At 43.3% G+C, this 10830-nt stretch overlaps 1 protein-coding gene across 1 annotated transcript; it reads left to right on the top strand.

Moving 5' to 3' along the window:
- Positions 1 to 251: 251 nt before the first annotated feature.
- Positions 252 to 1342, top strand: LOC129627952 (olfactory receptor 5B12-like). Its single transcript, XM_055547382.1, has one exon. It carries the CDS (start codon positions 374 to 376, stop codon positions 1340 to 1342), a length of 969 nt encoding a protein of 322 aa, XP_055403357.1. The 5' UTR covers positions 252 to 373.
- Positions 1343 to 10830: the final 9488 nt, after the last annotated feature.

The following is a 10830-nucleotide window of genomic DNA, read 5'->3' as shown; positions in this document are numbered from 1 at the left end:
TACCTTAGACAAGTGTGCTTGTAAGAGAAGAGATAAGAAGAGTCCTACATGGTTTAATAGAAGAGGATATAACATGCAGCAAGCAAGCAAGCTGAAATGTGACCCAGAGTCATCATATGGTCCGCTCTTGGCAGCCACAGTCAGTAAGGGCATTCTAGCGTTTTCCATGCCACTTCTAGATGAACAACCTCAGTCAACCCAGCACTACCCGTCTGGCTCAGCTTCTCACTCACGAGCTCCTTCCCTCCATAAGAAGCTGACAACATGACTAGAGGCTCCATCTACAGTGTACTTCCCATGAAGATGATTGGATAGCATCAACTTGTACTTTCTGAGCTTGTCATAGGTGCCGCTCACGTTGACTCCCCAGTTGATGGAGAACCTTTCAGAGGTGACTGAATTCCTTCTCGTGGGGTTAACAGATGCTCTAGAGATGCAGGCCCCTCTGTTTACAACCTTCACTCTCATCTACCTCACTACTCTGGTTGGGAACCTTGGGATGATCGTGTTGATTCTGTTGGACTCTCGACTTCACACGCCCATGTACTTTTTCCTCGGTAACCTCTCCCTAGTGGACTGTGTGTATGCCTCCTCTGTTACTCCTAAAGTAATGGTGGGGATTCTCACAGGAGATAAGATTATATCCTACAATGCATGTGCTACCCAGATGTTCTTCTTTGCAGCCTTTGCCACTGTTGAAAGTTTCCTCCTGGCCTCAATGGCCTTTGACCGCCAGGCGGCCGTGTGCAAACCCCTGCATTACACCACCACCATGACGAGAGCTATGTGCACCTTGCTGGCCACCAGCTCCTATGTTTGTGGACTCTTACAATCTTCCGTCCATGTTGCCCTCACTTTCCACCTCTCCTTCTGCCATTCCAACGTGGTTAATCACTTTTTCTGTGACATTCCCCCACTGCTGGCTCTCTCTTGCTCTGATATCTACACAAACGAGATTGTGCTCTTCATACTGGCAGCATTCAACACCTTGTTCTCTCTTTTGGTTATCTTGGGCTCGTACCTCTTCATTTTTACTGCTATCCTGAGGATGCGTTCATCTGAAGGACGCCAGAAGGCCTTCTCCACCTGTGCTTCCCACCTCACCACTGTCTCCATCTTCTATGGGGCAATCATCTTCATGTACTTACAGCCCAGCTCCAGCCACTCCATGGGCACAGACAAAATGGCGTCCGTGTTCTATGCCATGGTCATCCCCATGCTGAATCCACTGGTCTACAGCCTGAGGAACAAGGAGGTCAAGAGTGCCTTTAAAAGGGTGGTTGGAAAAGCAGTCTTCTCTAGGCTTAGCTTACTAATTAGAAATCGCATGCAAACCATGTGAATCTTCTATTGGACTTCTGTGGCCAAGAATGCTGTTTGAAGGTTAATTCTTTCTTGTCTTTTATTTCTTTGAGCAGTTCCTCCCAGACAAAACTGATTCTATTCACTCTTCACGACTGTAACTGGGTAGAAGAAATTCCGGATGTCCCTTTCCAGAAATATAACATAGCTTCTATCTTAAGATAAAGATCATAATCCTTGATATTACAGGATCCCACATTACATCAGTTTGTTGGTTTAAGGTGCTTTGCAGGTAAATCACATAGGTGTTTGACACTAGAGTCCCATTTTCATTTTCTAGAATTAAGAGAACCCTAAGAATCTTCCACACAGCACAGGGCCATGTTTCTTAGACATTTATACTCCTAAGAGTTACCTTGAAAGACTGATGAAGAAATAGAATTTAGGGATCTAATCCAGATAATATAACTTAGCATTCTTCTGGTAGAGCTCAGAAATCTTTAGGATTATGCCCCGTTATCCACATATACATGGATCCCGAACTTAGTGAGAATGCCAGTTGTAAACCTGGATAATGAGGGATAGTATACAAGCTAGATCTATTTTATTCTTGAATCTCAGAGAGAAAAACATGCTTCAAAAGGCTGAAATATATCCATACCTATTCCTTACCTGAGTTCTAATAGATAAAATTCATATAAGAGTCTGGCTAGGGAGAACTACCTGCATTATTAACAAGCTTCCCCTGTATTTCAGATGAGGTCGGGGTGCAGATTACACTTTGAAAACTGTTTCCCTGGAACAGTGGTTCAAAAGCATCATTACCAAGCCAGCAGCATCAGCATGACCTGGAATTTTTTAGAAATGCCAATTACAGGAACCCTCATCCCAGACCCACAGAATTGAAACTCCAGGAGCACAATCAAGCTATCTGTGTTTTTTAACAAGCCCTCCTGGTGATTCTGAAGCAGACTCAGGCTTGAAAACCAATGCATTCAAGCAACCAAGAAACATTTAGCCTACGGCTGCAGTCCATGGGGTCGCTAAGAGTCAGACACAACTGAGCGACTTCACTTTCACTTTTCACTTTCATGCATTGGAGAAGAAAATGGCAACCCACTCCAGTGTTCTTGCCTGGAGGATCCCAGGGAGAGGGGAGCCTGGTGGGCTGCCATCTGTGGGGTCGCACAGAGTCGGACACGACTGAAGCGACTTAGCAGCAGCAGCAGCAGTGGTTCTCAAACTCAGCTGCACAATAACCGGGGGAGATTCTTAAAATACTACTGGCCGGATCCCACTTCCAGAGAGTATGATATAATAATATGATTCAGGAAAATTTGATCTGGGATAAGACCTGCACACCAGGAGATTGTAAAATGCAGTCACTTCCCTGGAGCCTGATATATAGAAAAGATTAGGACCAAAAAAGAGGTACTATTCATTTAGAATCTAGTACCTTTCCAAGTATTGCGTATGCTATCTCATTAAGGTCTCACACTAACTCTGAGAGAGTCAACCAGGTAGAGAGGAGGAATGCAGTCTCAGATATGGGTGTGTGGGTAATGCGTTCTCAGTTGCTCAGTCATGTCTGACTCTGCAATGCCATGGACTGTAGCCCACCAGGCTCCTCTGTCCATTGGATTCTCCAGGCAAGAACACTGGAGTAGGTTGCCATTTCGTCCTCCAAAGGATCTTCCCGACTCAGAGACTGAACTGGCATCTCTGGCGTCTCCTGCATTGGAGGCAGATTCTTCACCACTGAGCCACCTGGAGGATGTGGGTAGATGGTGGCAAAGTGAGAATTTTAAGTCTGTGGAATCCTGAAGCAAATCTTTTCCAGCTTAGTTCAGCTAACAGTTGTTTGATACCAGGGCAGACTGTAGGACACATAAAGTATATTAAGACAAAAACATCTTTTTATTAAAGAACACTAGTCTTCTCAGTATAACAAAACTATCTTTTTTATTGAAGTATAGTTGATTTGCAATGCTGTGACAATTTCTTCTGTACAGCAAAGTGATTTAGATAGCATAATTATCTTTTATAACTAAGACATTAGAAGGACTGAAAGAGAGAAAGAATATTATTAATTTAGCATCTTTCTTGAATCTGTTTAAGTCTCCTTCCTCGTTGATATTCTGAAGACTGCCCAAATCCCCATCATTTGATCACAGGTCTAAGTAGGAGCACATTAAACAGCACGGTTTCTGAGGTCATCAGAGGTATATACAGGGGACTGAAACCCTTGTGCTCTGTCCACGTGTTGCTATGCTCTTGCAGTGAAGCCCTTGTTAACTGAGAAGACTTGCCGTCCCTGTTTTCTAGACGTTTTGAACTGCATAATTCGAAGCTTCACTTGGATAAAAAGTTAAGCTAGAAACTGTGCACACTCCAGTGAACATCCACGTTTAGGAGGACCGCAGGCCACAGACCTCGTAATATGATGTGCTCACCTGCATCAATTCCCAAAGGCACCCTTGCCTCACTGAGAAGACGTAGGAAAGAGCAGTAAAAGACAAACGCACGCCCGGAGTGCCCCCACGCCCTGACCTTTGCAGTCTTAGCGCGTCGGGGTGAGGCATTAGTCACACTGGTGCAGCGCACACAGCCCACAAGTTCAGGCAGCGGTCTAACCACGCTGGACCTGCAGTGTTGGCAACAATGGAACACTAGAGCAGTTCATCCATCTCCAGTCAAATATGCTACTGTAACTTTTTAAATATGAGTAATGAACATATGTTAATACAATTGAAAGTTTCTGTCTGGATTATTTCTGAGAATAGATGTTGCTGTAGACTGAGTATCTGTGTGTCACCAAAATTGCTATGTTAAATCCTAATACCCAGAGTAGTAGGAGGTGGGGTCTTTGAGGGGACGCAGATCCAGTGTCTGGGGGAGCCTCCATGAGTGGGCTTAGTGTTCCCCTGAAAGACCCCAGAGAGCTCTTTTGTCCCTCGCGCCATGTGGGGATACAGCAAAGAGACAGCAGTCTATAAACCAGTGCCTTGATCCTGGACTTCCTAGCCTCCAGAACTGTGAGAAATATGTCTTAATTGTTAATAAGCCACCCGGTCTGTGGTATTCTGAAGCATGGACAAACCAAGATGGAAGCCTTAGCAGCAGCAGAACGAGATCAAACCTGCCCCAAACAATGATGATTTTGATTCTAATAAGACATTGAACTCGGGATAATCAATGAGGGGAAAGAATTTTAGGCAGACTGCAGAGGAATTAAATAATTTCCTTATTCTTCATTCAGAGGAGTTCAATCAAGCTGAAATGGAATTTACTCTAGTTAAAAAGTTTTCTCTGAAACTGGCATCTAATGGGAATTTTACACTCCTGAGACTGGGATGGGCTCACACATCAGCCCTCTCATTTTCTACCAGGCTGGGGTTCTCATGAGTAATCAAATGTTCATTCAATGAAAAAAACATGTGTGCCTGTATGATAGCATTAGTTAGTAAACAAGCGAGTGAGTGAACTGAGGTTGAATAAATGAGTCAGCACCAAGCTGGGTGCCTAATGGCCAACTACAGGATTCCAGATCTACTCTTTCTGTGCCCAAAGAGAGGACATCTTTCAGACCATCCCATAGAGTTGTCTCTTCCATCATCCCATAGAAGTACAAACCATGCTCCTTTTCACTAACTAAACCCAGTTGGAGCTGGGATATGGTTTAATCACTTTGGTGACAAAGATTCATATAGTCAAAGCTATGGTCTCCAGTAGTCATGTATGGATGTGAGAGCTGGACCATAATGAGCACTGAAGAATTGATACTTTTGCACTGTGGTGTTGGAAAAGACTCTTGAGAATCCCTTGGACAGAAAGGAGATCAAATCAGTCCATCCTAAAGGAGATTAGTCCTGAATATTCATTGGAAGGACTGATGTTGAAGCTGAAGCTCCAATACTTTGGCCACCTGATGCAAAGAGCCAACTCACTGGAAAAGACCCTGATGCTGGGGAAGATTGAGGGCGGGAGGAAAAGGAGGTGGCCGTGGGTGAGATGGTTGGATGGCGTCACCGACTGGATGCACATGAATTTTAGCAAACTCCACGAGACAGTGGGCTTCCCTGAGAGCTCGGTTAGTAAAGAATCCACCTGGAATGCAGGAGATAGTGAGGACAGAGCAGCCTGCTGTGCTGGAGTCAGCGGGGTCACAGTCAAACACAGCTTAGCAACTGAGCAACAGCAATGGTCTAATGGAATAATACATTTTACATGCTTAGCACAGTGCTCGGTGTATTACAAAGAAGAAGGATTAAGTATTTTTTATTTTATCTTTAGCAAAAATAGAAGAGAGAGAATCAGAACTATATCTCTCTGCCTTTCTCCAATTTCAGGACCACCTAATTTTATTTCTTCTCTCTTTCATGATCTTGGACTTTATGAACCAGATCTATGTTCTTATACTATCTCCATCTGAGGACATCTTCCTGAGGCCAAGGACCTATGGGGAAACCATAACAAAGACCAATTTCTCTGTCTGACTTTGTTTAACCCAAACAGTCAAGATATGTTTAATATTGTGAGCTGAGCCACAGAATGGTATAATTCTTCTCTCTCTTTTGTGTCCAGGAAATGCATTGAGAATGGAAGAAGTTAGTGCCTTCTCATCAGCAGTACTAACATTCAAATGTTTTAAAATAATGATGAGATTAGTGATATTCTTATGTCACATGTACTCAAAACATATGCACACTCTCAAGGCTCTTTGTGAGTTACTTCACAAACTTAGCTCTCTCCAATGTCCTAGTGAGAGAGAGTCAGATGTGCTTTGCAATAGCATGCGTGCATTTTATCCGCAGCTTTCCCATGAGAGTACTACATAAGATCATGTAATCTGCAGATACAACTGTCTTCCTTTCCGATATGAATTGCTTTTATTTCTTTTTCTTTCCTAATTGCTCTGTCTAGGACTCCCATTACTATGTAAAACCGTAGTGGTGAGAATGAGCATCCTTGTCTTGTTCCTGATCTTAAAGGAAAACATTTCCACTGCTGAATATGAAGATAGCCATAGGCTTGTCATACAAATGGCCAATAGGTATATGAAAAGACGTGCAACATCACTAATCATCAGGGAAATGCAAATCAAAACCACAATAAGATATTAACTGTCAGTACTCAAAATGGCTATCATCAAAAAGATAAGACAACAAGTGTTGGCAGAGATGTGGAGATAAGAGAACACTTGTACACTGTTAGAATCCTTGCACTCCTTGGAAGAAAAGTTATGACCAACCTAGATAGTGTATTAAAAAGCAGAGACATTACTTTGCCAACAAAGATCCATCTAGTTAAAGCTATGGTTTTCCAGTGGTCATGTATGGATGTGAGAGTTGGACCATAAGGAAAGCTGAGTGCTGAAGAATTGATGCTTTTGAACTGTGGTGTTGGAGAAGACTCTTGAGAGTCCCTTGGACTGCAAGGAGATACAACCAGTCCATCCTAAAGGAAATCAGCCTTGAATATTCATTGGAAGGACTGATGTTGAAGCTGAAACTCCAATACTTTGGCCACCTGATGTGAAGAGCTGACTCATTTGAAAAGACCCTGATGCTGGGAAAGATTGAGGGCAGGAGGAGAAGGGGGCAACAGAGGATGAGATGGTTGGATAGCATCAGTGACTCAATGGATATGAGTTTGAGTAGGCTCCAGAAATTGGTGATGGACAGGGAGGCCTGGCACGCTGCAGTCCATGGTGTCGCAGAGTCAGACACGACTGAGCAACTGAACTGAACTGACTGTACAGTGTTGGTGGGAATGTAAATTGATGCAACTATTATCGAGAACAGGATGGAGGTTTCCTCAAAAAAATTAAAATTAGAACTGCCATGTGATCCAGCAATCTCATTTCTGGGTATAAAACCAAAGGAAATGAAGTCAGTATATTGACAAGATGTCTGCACTCCAATGTTTATTGTTGCATTAGTCTCAACAGCCAAAAATGGGAATGATCAAAGTGTCTGCTGATGTATACACAATAGTATATTATTCAGTCTTTTAAAAAAGAAGGAAATCCTTTCATCTGTGACAACATAGATAATCCAGGAGGATATTATGCTAAGTCAAATAACCCATACAAAGACAAATATCATATGATCACACTTGTATGGGAAGCATTTTTTAAAAATAGAAACTCCAGATAACAGAGTGTTGATTACCAGAGACTGAGATGTGGGAGGAAGGAAACAATTTTTTAAAAGAAGAAAGAATGTAGAATTGGGGTTGCTAATAGGTAGGGGGAGGGGACCAGGGAAAGCTTATTGTTTAATGGATACACAGTTTTGGTTTTGCAAAATAGAAAGAGTTCTGAAGATGGATGGTGGTAAGGTTACACAATATGCATGTACTTAATTAACACTGCAGAGCCAAACACTTAGAGTGGTAAGATAGTATTATGTTATGTGTATTCTACCACAATATAAATGAATAAAGTGAGTTTACCCTTATAAATTTAAATAATAAAATATGTACATTTTTCAAATTAATTATATCTCAATTTAATTTTTAATTATGTGCATTTTTTAAAAGAAGGAAAAAAATACTCTAAGATCAAAGGGTGGAAGCCAGGAGACCAACTATGAAAAAAGATGCAGAAATTCAAGCAATAGACAATGATACATTGGAGCAGACCTGCAGAGATGATGTAGGAGAAGCAGTCACATGTTGAATCATTGGGAGTCTGGAGCTAAAACCTGGAGCAGGTTGGATGTGCAGGTGGAAAAGAAAGAAATGACTCTTACAAAAAATTGTCGTTTCCCTCATAAAGGTAGAAGTGGAAGAGGAGCAGGTTAGTGAGAAAAATCAGGGGCTAACTTAGATACTGAAGAAGGCAATGGCACCCCACTCCAGTACTCTTGCCTGGAAAATCCCATGGACAGAGGAGCCTGGTAGGCTGCCATGGAGTCGCTGAGAGTCGGACCCGACTGAGTGACTTCACTTTCACTTTTCACTTTCATGCATTGGAGAAGGAAATGGCAACCCACTCCAGTGTTCTTGCCTGGAGAATCCCGGGGACGGGGAGCCTGGTGGGCTGCCGTCTATGGGGTCGCACAGAGTCAGACACGACTGAAGCGACTTAGCAGCAGCAGCAGCAGCAGCAACTTAGATACGCCAAGTTAAAGTTTGACGTAGAGAAGAAGAAGAGACAACATATGCACTTTCCAAAGTTCACGAGGCAGGTTTGAGACAAAGCCACAATTCTGTGAATTGTTAGCACGTACTAGCGTTCACATCAACACTGTCTCGCTTTTCATCCTACCTGAAGGGTGCTGACTCCTTCTCACTCTGCTTGCTTCACCCTCAATATCTTCCCGAACCTTAATGTCGGTGTGGCCCACGGCTTAATGCTTGGACCTCTCTCCTCTGCCCTGTCACCTAGATTTCAGCCAGGTTCATGACTCACAATGTATCCAGAGGCCTTACAGTGAATGTCTGACTCGTAAATACTACACATTCTGCGCAATCTTTATATGAATCGCTGACCACAGACAGGTTCCACAGTACCAAACAAGACAATTTGAACCTTATAATAGTCAATTTGAACATAACTAATTGTTTTTAAAGGACATAATTAATTTTTAAGAACATAACTAAGTTGTTTTTAAAGTATTATGGATATTGTAATATATCTGCTGCTGCTAAGTCACTTCAGTCATGTCCGACTCTGTGTGACCCCATAGACAGCGGCCCACCAGGCTCGCCAGTCCCTGGGATTCTCCAGGCAAGAACACTGGAGCGGGTTGCCATTTCCTTCTCCAATGCATGAAAGCGAAAAGTGAAAGTGAAGTCACTCAGTCATGTCCGACTCCTAGCGACCCCATGGACTGCAGCCTACCAGGCTCCTCCATCCATGGGATTCTCCAGGCAAGAGTACTGGAGTGGGGTGCCATTGCCTTCTCCCTGTAATATATCTAGCATATTGAAAAAAGTGTGATTTTATGAGTGATAAGAAGAAAGAGTTTTTAATTTAACCTCTCTAAGCCCTTGATTCATGTATGAGTCATCCATGTTATTCCTCAAAGGAAGACTCTCTTGACTGACCATCATAACAAACAGCTGCTGCTGCTGCTGCTGCTAAATCACTTCAGTCGTGTCTGACTCTGTGCGACCCCATAGACGGCAGCCACCAGGCTCCCCTGTCCCTGGGATTCTCCAGGCAAGAACACTGGAGTGGGTTGCCATTGCCTTCTCCAATGCATGGAAGTGAAAAATGAAAGTGAAGTCGCTCAGTCGTGTCCGACTCTGGGCAACCCCATGGACTGCAGCCTATCAGGCTCCTCCATCCATGGGATTTTCCAGGTGAAGTACTGGAGTGGGGTGCCATCGCCTTCTCCATAACAAACAGCATTCAAGTCCATATGTTGGTTTTTAAAAATATGTATCTAACACAGAAAAATCTCTGATAATCCTGACTTAAATGGAAGGTTTGCAAAGAGTTACAGAATTCGATGGAGAGGTTGAAAAGTGGAAGTTCTGTTAGCAGAATCAGGGTGGAAATGGTACATGAAATTAGAGAGAGGTCACTAAGGAGAAGCAATGGAGCAACTTGGTTGAATGATAATTAAAATGATAGTTATCATCACAGAAATGAGTAGGAACGGGGACGGTTCAGCAGAGAGAAATATAAACATGATTGACAGGGGAAATGAGAAAGCCAGAAGTGATGGATGGACAGCGATTCTTCGATGTGTTCTGTGTCTTTTGAGAGAAGTAGAAACCGTAGAATTTTGAGGTTAGAAAGGACCGTGAGGGACTTCTCCTGTGGTCCAGTGGCTAAGACTCCACACTTGCAATGCAGGGTGCCTGGGTTTGAACCCGCATCAGGCAACAGGATCCCACATGCAGCAACTAAAGACCCTGCATGCCACAACTGAGCCTTGGCACAGCCAAAAAAATAAATATATTTTCTAGAAATCAAAAGGACCGTGAATGTCATCTAGTCCAACCATTTATAACATAGATGAGGAAACTCAAATTTTACAGTTTCACAGTTTGCCTGAGATAATTCAGCATCTGAGTGGCAAAGCCATTCCTAAAATCCGCACCTCCAATATTCTCTGCAAATGTCATTTTAATGCTCTCTGTGCCTGACATGAACATTTCCCACTGTGTGGATTTACCAAAGCACAACCCCACAGGTCCCTGCCGGGTATGGGCAGGAAGGGGGACAACAGCCACCTGTGACTATCAGGCGAAAAGCTGCCCGCTCCCTTTGTCACAGTTGATCAACCCAAGTAAACGTTCCCAAATATTATTTAGTTGGATTTGTTGTATGAAAGGCCACTGGGGAAATTTCTCCTCTTTTGGACCCATGATTTTCCTACATCCATTAGGGCACTAAGTAAGTTCTCTGGTTAAATCAGGTAAGAATGGCGTCTTAGTAAAGATGAGAATGCAGCAGATTGGTCTTCCTGTGCAGGACTGGCTTCGGATAACCCCTTAGTACCCCTGCTGCTGCTGCTAAGTCGCTTCAGTCGTGTCCGACTCTGTGCGACCCCATAGACAGCAGCCCAC

Source organism: Bubalus kerabau, chromosome 15 (genome assembly GCF_029407905.1).
Source record: "Bubalus kerabau isolate K-KA32 ecotype Philippines breed swamp buffalo chromosome 15, PCC_UOA_SB_1v2, whole genome shotgun sequence".
NCBI lineage: Eukaryota > Metazoa > Chordata > Mammalia > Artiodactyla > Bovidae > Bubalus > Bubalus kerabau.
The sequence above is the reverse complement of the archived record's forward strand: the minus strand, read 5'-3'. Positions and strand labels throughout refer to the sequence as shown.